Source organism: Gobio gobio (genome assembly GCF_949357685.1).
Source record: "Gobio gobio genome assembly, chromosome: 11".
Classification (NCBI taxonomy): Eukaryota; Metazoa; Chordata; class Actinopteri; order Cypriniformes; family Gobionidae; genus Gobio; species Gobio gobio.
The window spans coordinates 33,032,072-33,050,761 of record NC_137104.1 but is presented as its reverse complement, the minus strand read 5'-3'; the positions used below and the strand labels follow the sequence as shown (position 1 = coordinate 33,050,761).

The following is an 18,690-nucleotide window of genomic DNA, read 5'->3' as shown; positions in this document are numbered from 1 at the left end:
GGTTAACAGGTGTCTTTTCTTCGCCACATGTTTTTGTCTGACCCTGCTGACCCAACGAGCATTTCACTGTCCAATGGTCATGCCTTAACTGCAATGTCTAGTATTGCATTAGTATTGCATCCTTCTCATGGGCATTTAATAATTTTTGACTTTTCAGTCTGAGTTAAATCTCTTTTTTGGCTCAATTTATCTGTAAAAGAAAACATGCCTAATAATTCTGCTCACCTGAATATAAGGTGTTTTTCATTTCCAGCCTTCATGAACAATTATATATCACTTATACATTATTAAATACTAAATTAATAGTAGTTATTAGGATTACTGTGGTTTGGAATTGGTCAAATGTGCCTGGAAAAAAAATATGATCAGAAAATCAACGTGCCCAATAATGCTGCACTCCCTGTAGAGAAAGAAACAGGTGCACTGGGTTCACGCTTGTTTTGTAAACATTTGATAAGGTTGCTGTTGACGTTGCAAGGACCCAGGACACGTCAATGAGAGCTGGTATCAGTTGTTATTGGTGCAGATGGAGGAGGGTGTGTGCCCTGGCGTTGTGACCGAAGAAATCTCACAGGAGGAGGGGCAGAGCGAGCTGGGCCTACAGTCTTTGGTGGTTGTGGGGCTCGACGCTTTTTGTTGATATCTGGGGGCTCGCAGCGATCGAGTGTGATGGTCTGTTTCCAGTATAAACAAAATCCATTTTCTCTGTGAAGCTCAGAGGCGGGGATGCTGTAGAGCGGAATAACATGTCTGGTGAGGGGGGCTGTTTCTCTGGTGTTACCGGAAACTGCAATATGTTATTGTCCGGTTCAAGGAGTGATATAGACATTTCTTCCAGCCTATTGCTTATACCACATATAAGTTGTAAAAGTTCACCAGTCTCACCCCTGATGGTCCCCATTTTTACCAGTGCCTCCACAGACTCCACAGTATGGGCTGAGATGTTACTGTTTAGTGGCTCGTTCTGTGTCACTTGGAGCAGTTCTAATCCGTCACAGTGTGTCTGTGGTGAGCTCTGAGGGCGGGGCTCAGCTGGGAGTATGTCCATGAGAAGTGGTTGTTGTGGCTGCGTAGTGTTATCATTGTCCTTGTGGGGTGTATCAACCGCATGTCCATTCAGATGCTGAAATGAAGTCCTGTGATCGTCCATACTCTTTGCTGGTGTGTGTGTGCCATCCAGGTTGAGTGGGTTAGCACACACAGCTGAAGGATGATGAAGGGAAAAATAAATATTGTCCTTTAGCACTCTTGCACCGAGTTTGTTTGGGTGGAGGCCATTTGATGTAAACAGTTGTCTCTGACTCCAGAAGCGATTAAAATTGTCGATAAAGTTCACTCCCTTCATGTTGCAGGTTTTTTGCAGCCATGTATTAAGCCCAAGTAGCCGTGAGAACCTATTTGTTCCTCTTGCTGGAAGTGATCCACTGATGAACGGCTGAACTTTCAGTTTTCTAAGTGTTTCAGTTAATTGAAATCCCTCTTTAGGAGTTCTGACTCCTCTCTCTGAATATCGTTCTTTCCCACATGAATGATGAGTCGATTTGCAGTCTTGTGTTTCATCAGAATGTTCTTAAGTTCCCTGTTTACATCAGAAACTGTTGCTTGTGGAAGGCAGCATGTAGTTGTATCCCTGCTGCTAATGTTTCTGATTGTGGAGTCCCCCACTATCAGAGTCCTGGGCTCGGCTGCCCTCTGAGCTGTCTGCTCGACCTTGAGCGCCTGTTAGCATTAGTGTTAGCTGCGGGCTGATTCAATCTGTGTTCGGTCACATTTATCACGTTTGGGGATTCCTCACCCACATTCATTAGCACTTCAAATCTGTTTTCAAGATGTATATTTGGTGGTAGAAAACTAGTGTTTACAATCCTTGTGTCTGGGGTAGAGCATGCTACTGCGGCAATATGTGATGCTCGTGACAATCTGATGTCTCGAGTGCCTTTGGGTCTTGCTCCCTGTTTGTTCCATCGATAAGTGTGTTGATCAGTTACTTGTTTCTCTACCTGTTGAGTAGCACTACATTTATGGGACTCACCGGCAGTGTGCAGAGGGTGATCATGATGAAGCTCTGCTGTGTGATTCGTCAGGTTGGATGGTTCCGCAAATAACTTTGTTTCAAGAACTGCAATCCTTTGTAAAAGTCTGTGGCAGTTTGTGCAGCAAGTAGATTCTAGAAGAGGCATTTCCTTATCCTTTTGAATGTAGGCAGCTGTGTTTTCCCTTCTCCGGATTGTAAGCTGAAGGCAGTGGGAGGCTGGTCGGTTGAAATATTCCGCTTTTTGTTTAGGAATTCAGTCACCAGAGTTCCTAATTTTATCATTGGAGTCAAGCTTTGTCGTTTGAGCACTGTGCTGATTTGCTGAAGTTGTAAAATATAGAAGAGATAGAACAAAGCGCGGAGCAGTAAGCAAGAGCATCCGAACAGTAGCGAAGCAGGAAGTAGAGAAATCAAAGCAAATTTAAAAGTCCTGGCTAAAGCTAATCGTAAATTCTCTACGATTATTATTATTCACGTCGGCACTAATGATGTTATACTTCGCCAGTCGGAGATCACCAAAATTAACATGAAAGAGGTGTGTGAACTCGCAAGTACGATGTCAAATGCAGTTTTTTGCTCCGGACCCCTCCCCTTTAAAAGGAGTGATGAGATACTTAGCAGACTATCATCACTCAATGGCTGGTTATCTAAGTGGTGTCCACAAAATAACATAGGGTTCATAGACAATTGGAAAAGCTTTTGGGGCAGACCTGACCTGTTGAAGGAGGATGGCATCCATCCTTCTTGGGGTGGTGCTGCTCTTCTCTCTAGTAATTTGGCACATAGTCTTAGAGCTAAACCTTTACTGACTAGGGCCCAGGTCAGGAAGCAGACAAACTGGCTAAACCGACCGTCTGCTAGCTGTCTCACGTCACCGGAGTCAGATAAATCCCAGCACATAGTCTCTATGTGATAATATCTAGGAGAAAGAGTCTCTGTGTCTGTTCCCCGAATTAACACATACAAAAAACCATCAAAACCATTCAACAGTAAAAATTGTATTGATGTCCAAAAAATAAACAATAGATATAATACAGATGAACAAATGACAAAGCTCGGGTTGCTGAATATTCGATCCCTCTCCCCAAAAGCGCTTATCGTTAATGATATGATTACAGATAATAATCTAGATGTGCTGTGTTTGACAGAAACCTGGCAAAAAACAGACGGCTACATTACTTTAAATGAGCCCACCCCCCAAGATTATTGTTATAAACACGAGCCGCGTCTGAAAGGTAAAGGGGGAGGGGCTGCTGTAATTTATAATAATATCTTTAGTATTACTCAGAAGACTAATTTCAAATATAATTCCTTTGAAGTCTTGGTGCTTTATGTAACGCTATGTAGTATAAATGATAAATCCCGTTTAACATTTGTGTTGGCTACTGTATACAGGCCACCAGGGCACAATACAGACTTTACCAAAGAATTTTCTGATTTTCTATCAGAGTTAGTTCTGGCTGCAGATAAAGTACTAATTGTTGGTGATTATAATATCCATGTAGACAATGAAAAAGACGCATTGGGATTAGCATTTAAAGACATTCTAAACTCTATTGGAGTTAGGCAACACGTGTCAAGACCCACTCATCGTTATAATATTAGGTCTAAAGTATGATTATCACATGGAATAAATGTTGATACCGTTGAATTTCTGCAGCAGAGCGATGACATCTCAGATCATTACCTAGTATCATGTACACTTAATTTAGCTAAGGCTGCAAAGCTGTCCCCTCGCTTCAAATATGGCAGGACTATAACTGCCGTCACTAAAGATTGCTTTGTAAATAAACTTCCTCATCAGTTTCATCTCCTCAGCATAACAGATAGCTTAGAAGAACTCGATGTTGCAACAGAAACTATTGACTCTCTCTTTTCCAGCACTTTAGACACAGTTGCTCCCCTGCGCTTAAAGAAGATTAAAGAAAATAGTCCAACGCTGTGGTACAACGAGCACAATCGGGCCCTTAAAACAGCAGCCAGAAAAATGGAGTGCAGCTGGAAGAAAACAAAACTAGAGGTCTTTTGTAATTCGTGGAAAGAGAGCATGATCGCATACAGAAAGGCCTGATCTGCTTATTTCTCGACTCTCTTAGAAGAAAACTACAGGCCTAGGTATTAATTCGATACAGTAGCTAAATTAACCAAAAATAAAGCTTCAACTTCTGATGTTTGTAAACAGCACAGCAGTAATGGCTTTATGAACTTCTTTACATGCAAGTTCATAAAGTCACCGACAACTTATTTACACCAAAAACTTTTAAGTTGGCTATTATAACCATGGCTGCTATTATAACCAGCAGCCATATCACCCTGCAGCCCAAGACTGGTTTCCCACTGCAGCTAAGCAGGGCTGAGCCTGGTTAGTACCTGGATGGGAGACCAACTGGGAAAACCAGGTAGCTGCTGGTAGAGGTGTTAGTGAGGCCAGCAGGGGGTGCTCACCCTGTGGTCTGTGTGGGTCCTAACACCCCAGTATAGTGATTGGGACATTATACTGTAACAAGCACCGTCCTTCGGATGAGACGTTAAACCGAGGTCCTGACTCTCTGTGGTCATTAAAAATCCTAGGATGTCCTTCGATAAAGAGTAGGGGTGTAACCCCGGCATCCTGGCCAAATTTGCCCATTGACCCCTCTCCATCATGGCCTCCTAATCATCCCCATATATACAGATTGGCTTCATCACTCTGTCTCCTCTCCACCAATCAGCTGGTGTGTGGTGGGCGTTCTGGCGCAATATGGCTGCCGTCGCATCATCCAGGTGGATGCTGCACATTGGTGGTGGTTGAGGAGATTCCCCCTTCTATATATGTAAAGCGCTTTGAGTGCCTAGAAAAGCGCTATATAAATGTAACAAATTATAAATTATAAATTATTATTAAACCACTTAAAAAACCGCAACTTGATCCTACAGAATTAGTCAATTACAGGCCAATCTCAAATCTACCCTTTCTGTCAAAAATACTTGAAAAGGCAGTGTCCTCACAACTATGTTCCTTTTTAGAAAGAAATGGTATCTGTGAGGGTTTCCAGTCAGGATTTAGACCGTATCATAATACTGAGACTGCTCTCATCAGAGTTACAAATGATTTCTCTTATTATCCGATCGTGGTTGTATCTCTATATTAGTGTTACTTGATCTTAGTGCTGCATTTCTATACTAGATACTACAACATTCTTTTGAATAGACTCGAAAATTATGTAAGGCATTAGTGGAATTGCATTGGCATGGTTTAAATCATACCGTTTTCAGTTTGTAGCAGTAAATGAAGAGATGTCACACCGATCACAAGTTCAGTATGGAGTACCGCAGAGCTCCGTGCTAGGACCGTTGCTCTTCACCCTGTACATTCTACCACTGGGAGATATCATTAGGAAGCATGGCGTTAGTTTTCATTGTTATGCTGACGATAATACTTAGCTCAATATTTCTTCACGCCCTGACGAAACTTACAAATTCACAAGATTAATGGAATGCATAGCTGATATAAAAAATTGGATGACTAGTAATTTCCTGCAACTCAATTCAGAAGAAAATGAATTTTTAATTATTGGACAAAAAAGCTCCACAAGTAGTAACCTAGAATACTGTCTAAAACTTGATGGCTGCTCTGTCAAGTCCTCGTCGTCAGTGAGGAACCTGGGTGTGCTCTTTGATAACAATCTCTCATTTGAAAGCCACGTTTCTAGCATCTGTAAAACTGCATTCTACCATCTTAAAAATATAGATAAATTACGACACATGCTCTCAATGCAAAATGCTGAACAGTTAGTTCATGCGTTGATGACCTCAAGGCTAGATTATTGTAATGCTCTACTGGGTGGTTGCCCTGCTCGCCTAATAAACAAACTCCAGCTGGTCCAAAACGCAGCAGCTCAAGTTCTTACTAGAACCAGGAAGTATGACCATATTAGCCCAGTTCTGTCAACACTGCACTGGCTCCCTATTAAACATCACATACATTTTTAAATCTTGCTTACTTACAAAGCACTAACTGGTTTAGCTCCCCAGTACTTGAGCGAGCTTTTAACACATTATACTCCATCACATCTACTGCAGTCTCAAAATTCTGGCCAGTTGATAATACCGAGAATATCGAAATCAACTGCAGGCGGTCGATCCTTTTCCTATTTAGCACCTAAACTCTGGAACAGTCTTCCTAGCATTGTTCGGGAAGCAGACACACTCTGTCAGTTTAAATCTAGGCTAAAAACACATCTCTTTACTATGGCATACACATAAAACACTTTTTCAATTAAATGATTGTTAAGCTGCATTAACTAGGTCACCCGGAACCGGGAACACTTCCCATAACATCTGATGTACTCGTTACATCATCAGAAGAATGGCATCTACGCTAATGTTAGTCTCTCTGTTTTATCCCGAGGTTTACTGCAGTCAGCCGGATCCGGGCCGTATCCAGATCAGATGGTGGACCTGCGCCCAGACATGACCAACGCATGACCCTGAAGTGTCTGCAGAGACCGTGTCAATTAGACTCCCCCTGAAATTACCTCATCGACACGGCATCCTCAATAAACCCGTATCCGGCGTGATGACTCCGATTGTTCGAATATTCCTATTTAATAATTGTTTAATCGATATGTCATCCTCAATAAACACGTCTCCGGCCTGACGGCTCCGATCTTTCGAATATTGCAATTTAATAATTGTTTAATCACTACAGCATCCTCAATAAACCTGTCTCTGCCTCCGATATTTTGAATATTCTGATCTAATATGACCAATTAATCTAATATGAATCGATCAATCTATCATGCAATCTAATAAGACCCCTGTCCTGTAAAGTTGCCAGAATAATAATCATACGCTGTTTGTTAATTGGCCAGAGGAGAACCGGCACACCGACTGAGCCTGGTTTCTCCCAAGGTTTATTTTTCTCCATTAGGTCACCTGATGGGGTTTTGGTTTCCTTGCCACTGTCGCCTTTGGCTTGGCTTGCTCAGTTGGGGACACTACATTTTTCAACTAAATATCCAAATAAAACTAATTAGTAAACTAAATTAACCATATAAACTAAATTACTGATGTAATTACTAATTTAATGCCCACATTGTCACTGTATGATAATTGAATTGAGCTAGATGACATCACCATTTTCTCCGGAGCGGTTGTACAGCCGAATAAAATTCTGTTGCATTATTTTCCTGTTTAACACTGTGAAGCTGCTTTGAAACAATCTGCATTATAAAAAGCACTATTTAAATAAAGTTGACTTGACTTAAGTTGTTAAAGCATTATCTAACTCTTTATATATGAGCTAATTAAACAATAACATTTTGTTACAGTGACAATGAATGAAGAACTCACTATTTTTAGTCTATTAAATGTATAAAATGTACAACAGTTTATTAACTATTAGTTAACTAGTTTGAAAATTATTTATAAAAGTGCCGTTACTGTACACTTATAAAGTGTTACCCGTTTCCTTTGTTCTTGTACTTTGTTTGTTTCCATGGTTATTGATTATGTTCACCTGTAACGCGTTTAGTTACTCATCATCGTGTATGCCCTCAGTTCCCTTGGTTCATTGTCCTGTATTGTCCTTCTCCTTGTCTGTTTAAAACGTAATTTTTTTTCCCCAAACAATAGGTGTCTAGGAGAAAAATACTATTTTACAGTTATAAAACCTGTGAAACTAAAAAGTTATGATAGTATAATTTACAGTGCAAAATGTCAAAAGGATTGTTTCTCTAATTACAGACCACATACCTTTGGTCTGGACGGAAGCGAGAGTCTGTTGGAGGCAATTTATCTTTTAGATCAGGGGTCAGTTCATTAAGCTCTCTGGCATACTGGGAGAAGCCAAAGTAGTCACAGTGATCATCTGGTTGAAGATCTGTGAATTATGATATAGAAATCTCTTAAATATATATATAATTTTAACAATAGATAAAATTAAACAATATAATGTGTGCAGTTAAAACTAAAAGTTAAAAGTTAATCCGGTTCTAATAAAATTAGATTGCGTTTCATTCTGTAAAATTTATGTCATGACCCTTATGTGCATGGTCACTCACTGGGCTTCCAGATGCATTGTGGGTTGAGAAGGGTATCGCAGAAAATGCCTTCATGCCATGATCCACCAAAGCGGTGCAGAACTCTGCCAGCACTGTCTAGAACGGTGCCCTGTACTTCATTCTTGCCACTATCTTGACCCCAATAACGCGACTGGACAAACAAGAAATGACATTAGGGTTATTATATACACACGTCTGACGATTTTGACGGCAATCTGGTCTTAATTGTACACAGAATGTTTCTTGGTTTTATAGTACCCTGCACAAATATTAGACACAACACATCAATGCCAACATTACTTGATCACTTCTGTAGCCTGCCCAGCAGTGGTGAGCAGTGAAATGACAAGAGTAGGTCAGTCCTAGGCAATGATAGCCAAATATTATTCACAAATATTAAATGGGTTAATTATGCAAAGAAAAACTGCAGAATAACATTACTTCAAAATAGAAAAAGTAAATCCTAATCATGTTGCAAAAGCAGTTTCAACATGCCTCTGTGGACAGACTAAAAAAAGCTATTGACCTGGTGAGGTAATGATGATGAGGATTGCACTGTGATCTTAAGAGACATAGTAGACTACTATGAGACATGTTAAATACAGCAGACACAAACCTAAACATGGTGTGGGACTGCCTGTGGCTAGGAACAATTGCATGAATTACATACTCAGAAAGGCTGCGCAAGTCTTAACATAAATCTAATTTATATAAATGTGTGTTTATGTGAGTTGAGACCAATTCTCTAGAGAAATAATTTTCATGAATAAACATATTTAAAGTGATCGTTCACGCAAAAATACAAATTCAGTTATTATTTACTCACCCTGGAATTGTTCTAAAGCCTTTTTTCCTTTTGTTTTTCATAGCAGGAAAAAAACGGGCTGGTCCATACAGTATAAATACTGATGTCTACAGTAGAGATCTACAGAGCCCCTAAAGCAAGGGTGCCCAACCAGTCGATTGTTTAAGGCTTTTCGTAGTGTGGTTTTGGTCAAGAGTAAATTGCACTCTGGTTTGCCCTTTCTCTCTCTTCACCATTCCCATTTCTCAGACCTCAAATACATAAAATATTACCCTTTATAGACAGTATTGATTGAGTAAAGAAAATGCTGCACTTATTTAAAAAAAGAAACAGTTCTTTATTTACCCTTACAAGACATATTTTGCAAGCGCTCTTTCTGTCGAAATGGTCGAACACAGTAGGCTTCTTCTTTCCCATTGCTTCATTTTTCGAAATATGTCTGGTTAGACGTGGTTGCACGTGTCGACGCGATCCGTGAGTGAACAAATACAGAATATTTTTCTTTAACCATGCAGCAAACAAACAAACAAACAAAAAAAGCGGGGGAAAAAAACTTTAAACCGTTTAACTGATAGTGTTTAATAGGTCAAAGTTCTTACTTTCGGTTAACGGTGGCCAATATGAGCATCCCTACCTTGAAAACAAAAAAATTACTATTCTTAAAAAACTGTTTTAGCATCCTGCATGTTTGTGCTTTTGAACACAAACCAGCTTACAACTTAAGAATACAAGTAGATCTTTGTTCAAAAAAGATTGGGCACCCCTGCCCTAAAGAGGAAAAATTTCTCTCAAATCTTTTGCATTCCCCCGAGAATCTTGTGCTTTTTACTTCCCCCTCGCAAAGATATTTTTGTGTTCCCTCGCAAAACTTTTGTCCCACTGGCAGTGTTTCAAACAGCTCAGTATGTTAACAATGGAGTGGTTCATAGAGTTTTATTTTGAACATGGGCTTAAGTATAAAGAAATACAGTCAGTGCTTAGTTCAATGAGTTCAGTAAATTTGGCAATATATTCACAGATTCAAACTTCCCGGATCAATAACTTGTGAGCTAAACATTGTTAAAACACAAATGACACCTCTTTAACGTAGACAACGAGCTACAACCTAATTTTCCTTAAAACGAGCCTTATAATATAAAAAGATCTCTATAAGCAGGCAGCTGAGAGACAAGTCTGAAGGGGCCGTCTGCAAAGTGCAAAACTCGAAAAGTGTTACTACAAAAATAGTCATTAACTTTAATGTTACACACTGTAGTGTCTAAAAAAAAATTTCAGTTGACATTGGTGAATGGTCTCCGACTAGTCATACTACAACACTTAATAAAAATAATAAAAGTATACAAATAAAAATTAAAAGTAATGGTACATAAGTAGGCCTATTCTTTACACAAATAATGTTGGTACCCAGCTAACATAGTTGCAACAATAGCTTTTGCATGATGATTGCTTACTGATTTTGATGGCATTACACTGTATAACAGTGAAGTTGATGAATATTTTTTCTAATAACAGTGAAGGTATTGATTTTATTTCATAATCAAATTATGCAAAAAGACATTTTATCAAACTAAGTGTTGTAGTATGACCAGTAGGAGAGCATTGAGGTGTAAACTGAATTTGGAGACACTACAGTGTGTAGCATTTTTGTAAAATGCTTTTCAGATTTTGCCCTTTGCAAATGGTCCCTTCGGATTTGTCTCTCATATTATAAGGCTTGTTTTGAGGAAAATTAGGTTGTAGCTCAATGTCTACATTAAAGAGGTGCCATTTGTGTTTTAACGTTTAGCTCACAAGTTATTGATCTGGGAAGTTCAAATCTATGAATATATTGCCAACTTTACGGAACTCCTTGAACTAAGCACTGACTGTATTTCTTTATACTTAAGCCCAAGTTCAAAATAAAATTATAAACCGCACCATTGTTAACGTACTGAGTAGTTTGAAACACTGCCAGCGGGACATTAAAATGGAAGTGTTTACACTACAAACTCACAGCAGGTTTTGCGACTGAACGCAAAAATTTTGCGAGGGAAAGCAATATCTTTACGAGGGAATGCAAAAATTTTTGAGAGGGAATGCAAAATGCTTAGAAAAGTATTTTCTCCTCCCATCCTACATTTTTCCACCACCACGTCCCTTTAGGGCAGTGCTTCTCAAACCTGTCCTGGGGACCCCCCACCAGTGAACATTTTGCACGTCTCCCTCATCTAACACACCTGATTCAACTAATCAGCTCATTAGTAGAGAGACTGCAAGACCTGAATTGAATTGGGTGTGTCTGATGAGGGAGACATACAAAATGTGCAGTGGTGAGGGGTCCCCAGGACAGGTTTGAGAACCACTGCTTTAGGGGCTGCTTAGAGATCAAAATAGAGCAAATTGACTTTTGAAAGTACCATATTTCATGAATTATAATATTGAGTCGTCTTATAATTGGGATCTAAACTAAACTTTTACATGTCAATAATAGATTTTAGAATCGTGGGAGAATAGTGATAGAATAGTGAAAATAATAATAATTATGTTTCAATTAATCCGGAATTGTGCAGCTCTACTAAATGACAAAGGTAGGTGTTGTTGATCTGATCACATGAAACATATGGGGCATGTCTAACATAACCACCTTATTGCTGGACGACGACGACAAATAGACAATATTAAATCTTCTACATTGTGCATTACAATATATCATAATTACTATAATAAAAACAATTATCATAATCCACCACTAAACTAAATTCCCTACATGAAATATAAATTTGGCTCCTACACTCACCTTGACAAATGTGATCTTGCAGGTGCACTCTTCATTTTTAAGGTTGCGAATGACAACGTCACCGTAGTGCTCGAGCCATCTGTCCTGACTGAACACGTTGTGGATACAAGTGACCACTTTATTCCACTCATAATGATCATCGTAGCTGAAGAGGAAAGATCATGACCAGATCAGAAAATACATCATATAAAAACTGGCTTGATTATTTTTCTGGCTTGATTATTGATCATGCATTTGCTTGTTTGCAACTAAAAAAACCTGCAAAACTGCAATTATCAAAACTGCATAATTATTATAAAATGAATATTCAAACTTGCTTTTAACATCTCTCAAAAAATATTAAAGCAAAATAAAATGATTACATGAAAATCTCAGCTGCATATTTTCAGTAATCTCAGTAATTTTCAATAGGCCTATTGTTCATTCATTTCTGCATTCATGTCTAGAAGCAGATGTTACCATCAGAGAGCTCCGCTGAACTATACTCACTTTGGTAGAGTGATATTAACCATTCCGCTTGAAACTATTTCCACTGACTTCCCCCAGAACTTATACTTCCATCTCTGGTCTGAAAATGTAGAATGAAACAATGAATGAAAAGTTGCGTGAATGAAAAATCTATTTTCTTTTTGAGGTGTGCATTTTCATTTGGAAGTAATCTTTATTTGAAAGTAAGAATTCCCTCTTCTGCAAAAACATTCCTCGTTGGATATTAGAATGACATTGAGTAAATGTACTGAACAATTATTCTAAATATGTTTACATGACCTAGAACATGTGCTCTTTGTGCAGATAAATACTTAATTGTTGATGATTTTAACATCCACATAGATAATGAAAAAGATTGGCATTTATAGACATTCTAAACTCTATTGGAGTTAGACACAACGTGTCAGGGACCACTCATTTTTGTAATCAATACTTTAGATTAGGGATGCACCGAATCCAGATTTTTGGGGTTCGGCCGAATACAGAATCCACTGGTTAAGATTCTGCCGAATCTGAAAGCCAATCCTACTCCCATCCTCAGTCCATTATCACAGTAAACACATTATTAAGTAAACAATGTCCACAGCAGTGTAGGGATGTTCATATTGCTAAATATGCTATGCGGTATTAAAATACAGCAGTAGTACAAGCTCTTGACTGGTGGAAAGCAAATGAAATGCGCTTCCCGAGGCTGGCCACTCTAGCGAGGCGTTATCTCTGTATTCCCGGGGCACCAGTGCCATCTGAAGCCTTGTTTAAGGCTTTTCGTAGTATGGTTTTGGTCAAGTTTACTAAAGTAAACATTGTCACGTATGTTCTTCTCGCCACTGTTTCCTGATGGTTTATAGAACAATTACCCCGAGATACCCATCTGTCGTTTCAAAGAACAACACAACGGCATGCGCAGAAGGTGTGCGTGCAGTGAGCAGAGGCTCGTGCTGCGGAGACAGACGAAAGTATAAGCGAGGCTTGAGAGGGTGTTTTCTGTCAACAGGCTGCGCTCCAGACTAACCCACATCACTTAGACATGTTACTTTAAAAACAGACACTCGTCAATCGTATTTTTATTTAATGCCAATTCATTATTATAATCTTATCAGTTAACGGTTAATAATCGAATAATGAGCAGCGGTTGTCGGTTGGGAAAATTAATCGAATGATCACCTCTACAGCAGTGTATTTTTAATTGAATTTAATTTTAATTAAGAATAGGCAACATTATGCTAGGATGACTGTCTTTCCTTTGATGTACCTGAAGTTGCTGCATTTTAGCTGCTGTCTGTAGATTCCTTCATGCACAACTCGTATTCTTTTGGATGTTTAATACGCAAATGTTTTAACAGCGGCTATTGTTTAGGGTCCTTGCCACCACGAGACAAATCGGCATTGCAAATTGAACATGTAGCTCGACTTGAATCGCCTTCTTTTGACTGAAAGTACTGCCAAACAACACGTTTTCTGTTCACGAGTTCCATTTTTACTTTCTCACAGCCTACTGCATTTGAACGGTCCACCTAGTAAACACGTTCCCATAATCAACGGCGCCGTCATTACATTCGACCAGCGTCGAACTAGGGTTCGGTGGAAAAAAATTCTAAGGTTCGGCAGAAACCAAACCCTGTCAAAAAGCCCAATATTCGGCCGAATCTGAACTCGTATCCTGGATTTGGTGCATCCCTATTTTAGATTTAATATTGGTTACAGAATCAAATGCCACCCCTCTAACACCCTGATAGAGCCCCTGAGGAACAATTCCATTCATTCTCTTCCAAAGGAGAAGAAAAATGTAATCTAAAATTATATCTAAATCAACATGCATGTTAGATCCTGTACCTACCAAGCTATTGAAAGATGTTTCTGGAAGTCATAGATCCTCTTAACATTAACATACTTAACATTATTAATCATTGTCATTAGGATATGTCCCAAAAACGTTCATGCTGGCTGTTATTAAGCATCTCATTAAAAAATAAATACAAAATTAATTAATTAATTAATTGCAGATTTATCTTGAATCTTCCTTTATGTCAAAACCTTTTTGCATTATCCTCACAATCATGTTCCAATTTTCCAATCAGGATTGTATTACACAAACTCAAGGTAGTGGAGTAGCTAGAGTTCTTACGAAATCTGAGTATAATCATATCTGTCAACACTGCATTGGCTGCCTATTAAGCATCGTATACAGTAAAAATGTACTGACTACTTATAAACTTGAAATTTTTGGATGATACAGGATACGGTAATTGTGAACCTGTTAACAAGAGATTCCAGCATTGATGAGTACAATGCAGCTGTGGGAGGGCTTTGTGGGCTGGTGTTATGTCCATTATCTTACATTTACATTTATGCATTTAGCAGACGCTTTTATCCAAAGCGACTTACAACTTGGGGGTACAATAAGCGATTGGTCATGAAGAGTCGAGTGAGCGCAACAAGTGCCTGAAATACTTAGTCCATGTACATTTCTCAGTGTAGCACAAGCCAGAGTAGGGAGGGAAAAGGGAAGAAAGAGGAATTTTTTTATTTATTTTTTTATGAGGTTGATCTTCTGATCATGTTAAGAAAACAAAGTTAAAAAGTTATTATAGATCCCAGATTAGTGGGCGACAGGAGCTCTGTTGTAATATATAGACAGTATATTTAAACAGGTGGCTTCCTACAAATATTTGGGACAGCGAGCTCAAATGGCATACAAGATACATGTCAAGTGTTTGTTCAAGAGTCCATCAGCGACTACATTTTTTTTTAAAGAAGACTAAGATTAAGAGTCAGTAGGAATATTATTTTTTATACATTAATATACATTTTTTATAGAGCTCAGAGTTTGTCTTACATTATGGAATCATTGTTTGGTTTGGGAACCTAACGGTGAAAATGAAAGCTAAATAAGTAGCTTGGTCAGAGTATCAGGAAAAATTATGGGAATACAGACATTTAACACCTTACAAGATATTTTTTGAGATGTCTATGATATAGCAGGCCAAAAAGATTTTATTGGACCCCTCACATGTGTTATATTTGGAGTATGTGCTGATGAACTCTGGTAGGAGATACAGGGTCCTGTTATGTAAGCATAATCGCTACAAACATTTGTTTGTTCCATTGTCTATAAAATTGATTTATAAGCAACTCCAGCAAAGTGGTGATATAACTGCACCAACTGTTGACAGTTTAGAGGTAACAAATATAGGTGCTGCGTGCTTTTTAGGTAATTTATGTAGCCTGGATGCCAGCCGAACTTAGCCCCGCCCACAACATTTTTACTCGGGCAGTTCGGTCTGGACTTGATCGGTAGAGAAGTAATTATGCCCGAACAGAAACTGGCTTTGGGGGGGTTCTCCGGGAAAAAAAGGCATTTGGGGGGTAAAATATGTGTTATTTTGGCAGGGCTGGCAGCTAAAAATCGCATTCCTGGGTCTGTATATCACATAATTAGGGTCGCTTCAACCCACGGACATGGCAACACAGTGCAGTTGAGTTCTGTTGACATTTGACAACTAACGTTATGCGTCGCTTCGTTGCACTGATTGGTTGTAGGTCTATCCAATTGAGGTCTTTCCTGGTTCGGTTGAAACACGCCCCATAATCACAGCCCAACGGAGCAGTATCAGACTCATATTCTGACTAGAATTGAGTATGACGACGTCAGGCTATAATTTATGAACTAAGGGTCAGATTTACTAAACAAGGCAAATTAGCATAAGCACAATTCCAAAAAAGCACAGATGGGAGTGGAAATTTCTGTGCGCAACCTACTGCGCACGTGATTTTATTTTCCTGTTACCACTGTAAAGCTGCTTTGAAACAATCTGTATTGTAAAAAGCGATATATAAATAAAGGTGACTTGACTGCGCAAATTAAAGAACAGACACAGTCGGATCATTTCCAAAACGCCAATTCTCTCAGATCGCGTCTTTGAAAATTCACAGTGTGTGATTGTCACTCGCATGAGCAAACACAGATTTGCCTCTGATTTCCGGCATTTGACGTCGATTTCACAAAGACTGTCGGCGAGTGAAAATATGGGCTAAAATCGTGCAATGCAAACTCGGCATAAGGAAGGATCCGACAATCTTTCTTCATTGCATTTCCTCGAAGATAGTCTACTTTGGCTATGTTTACACTGTCAGTCCAAATCCGATTATTTGTTATTTGTATTGAAATCTGATCTAAAATTATTGACATCCACACTATGTATCGCAACTGTTCAGATCAGATGTGTGTCCATGCAGGTTTTTCATTTTCCGGAATATCTGCATTGGTTTCTATGGCAATGACATTGCGTTGGTAGGTATAGCGCCTACTCTGTCCTTGACCAACGCCGCTGAGAGACTAAGACAGGAACTTTATGCATGTGAAGCAAAATATCTTTTCTTTATTGCACAGACTGATTTCTTGATTGTATGTTGTGTTCAACAAAGAATACATCGTCCCTGCTCTCCATTAATGAACAGGTGACTGATATTCCTATTCCTACCTAATCAGGTGACCCCCCCCACCGTGATCATGTGACAAACAAAAATCCACTAACCCTTTCATGTCTACTACATTTCCAGCCCCTAATTACCAAATAATAATTACAATTTAATTAGAGACATGACTATCAAATTAATAATTCATTAACAACATATAAATCAGGGTTTGTACGGGTGCTTGAAATCCTTGAAAATGCTTGAATTCTGATGTTGTGTTTTCAAGGTCTGAAAAGTGCTTAAATTTTGGAAAAAATGCTAGAAAATGCTTGAAATTGTAACTATTTCTTTTACAACAAATACCTATCTGACTGAATAGTTTGTTTATTAAATGGAGAAATAAAATGTTGGAGAGCCTAAAATGAACCTGCTGTGCTCGCAATCTGCCAGTCTATTTCCATGTGTGACTCTGCCCCCATGTTGTCGTTTCAATTAACGTTGGCTGGAAGATGCAAAATACGCATTATGGATTAAACGGGGTCACATTTTTTCGAGTCACATGAAAGGCATGTCATAGGCTGTGTTCAAAATTGCCCCCTATACCCTTAAATAGGGCACTATTTGAGTGAACATCCATTTGTAGTAGTGTCCGAAACAATAGTGGACATTTTTGAGTGCACTAATTCAATCCCACAATGCACCGCAATAACGAGTGTACAGTAGATGTACGTGCTGGAGAATATGCTTATTCGATGCACCAATGCTGTGCAGACCGATCGGCATATGACAGCAAAGTTCCGCGAGAGTGTTTCGAGGGCAAACGAGAAACGACTCCTTATGCTTTTGAATCGTACTCTCAACGCACTGTGAGAGTCGCGCTCTGAATGAATTAACTTACCGCTGTCTGATTCGCCCCATGTACCCTTATTCTCCATTACTCCACTACTCCAAAAACGAGCCAACAAGCTTAAAGTTAACCCTATAGCTCTTTACTTGTGTGGCACTGAACTTACTTGGAAAGGGTAATGAATAATAAAGTAACAGAATAAAGTTAAAAAATAAAGATTAAATAATTTTATGTACAAATTTTATAGTATAAAATATATATAGTATAGTATATATTTTATACTATATAGGCTACTATTTATACTATATTGCATGGGCGTCAGAAGCAAAATAATGTGGGTGGGTCCTTTCACAGAAAATTTTTACTGGAGTAGATGCAATTTAAATTAAGTACAAATATATCAGCTTGTTTACTAAACGTCTGGTTGAGGCAGACAAAACTACGGAAAACTCAAAATCTTATGCAGCAACAATAGTGTAGGGGTAAGATGCATCGGAAAGGCATTTATTTTCAATGAAAATGAATAAAATATTAGAAAAGTGAAAATAAAGCTTCTAACGCATTTAATCAGTGTTCAGGGTATGTAAACAGACGTGCTCAATTAGAGACAATAAAAGTGAGTGGGTCCATATCATTGGTCTTAAAAAGTAATAAATGTAAAGCAAATAAAAATGGTCTCCTCCCCCTTTTATTCTGATCCGATCCGTGACTCATGATCTGTAGTGTGATCCGAACCGTGAGTTTTGTGATCCGTTACACCACTAATGTCCAATGAAGGTGCCACTTCAAGATGTATGGCTCGGCAGTGTGCGCCGCCCAAGGGCCTCGCCACTCTCGTTCCGCTCTGACGCCAGCCCCCCCCGTCAGACGAGACCCCGTGGAACGCTAGTCCTTCCCATGTCTCCTCTGTCAGGGCGCGGAACTCGACCCCGCCCACACTTTGGGACGCTCCCACGCCTCCCTATGTCTGGGCCAGCCATCCCGCTTCGCTGCCCCATCGTGGGTACATCTGTGGCTCGCACGGCCACTGGTTCAGTTTTGGGAGTCTGGCTTCAGCTTCTCAGACTGACCAGCTGGTCCTCCCACAGGCTCGGCTATGCGTTTCAGTTCGCACAATCTCCTCCCTGCTCTCGGGGAGTCCGCTTACCATGGTGGGTGGCAACGTCCCTGTCATGTGCGGAGTTCGTCACCCTAATTGCGAAGGGTGCGGTCAAGGTCATCCCTCCAGCCGAGATGAGGTCCCAGCCCTGACCTCATTGTACCTAGCAGAGGCGATGG

At 39.4% G+C, this 18,690-nt stretch overlaps 1 protein-coding gene across 1 annotated transcript in view; it reads right to left on the bottom strand.

Moving 5' to 3' along the window:
* Nucleotides 1-18,690, bottom strand: part of LOC307134372 (oxysterol-binding protein-related protein 7-like) — a gene marked incomplete at its 3' end in the record, with an annotated part of 238,478 nt that overhangs the window by 45,560 nt on the left and 174,228 nt on the right. The window contains exons 17-20 of the mRNA XM_079830070.1: nt 12,150-12,228; nt 11,661-11,805; nt 8,080-8,230; nt 7,772-7,898 (exon numbers count right to left, since the gene is read on the bottom strand). Coding sequence (XP_079686196.1) covers nt 7,772-7,898; nt 8,080-8,230; nt 11,661-11,805; nt 12,150-12,228 — 502 coding nt within the window. The remainder of the gene's footprint in view (nt 1-7,771; nt 7,899-8,079; nt 8,231-11,660; nt 11,806-12,149; nt 12,229-18,690) is intronic.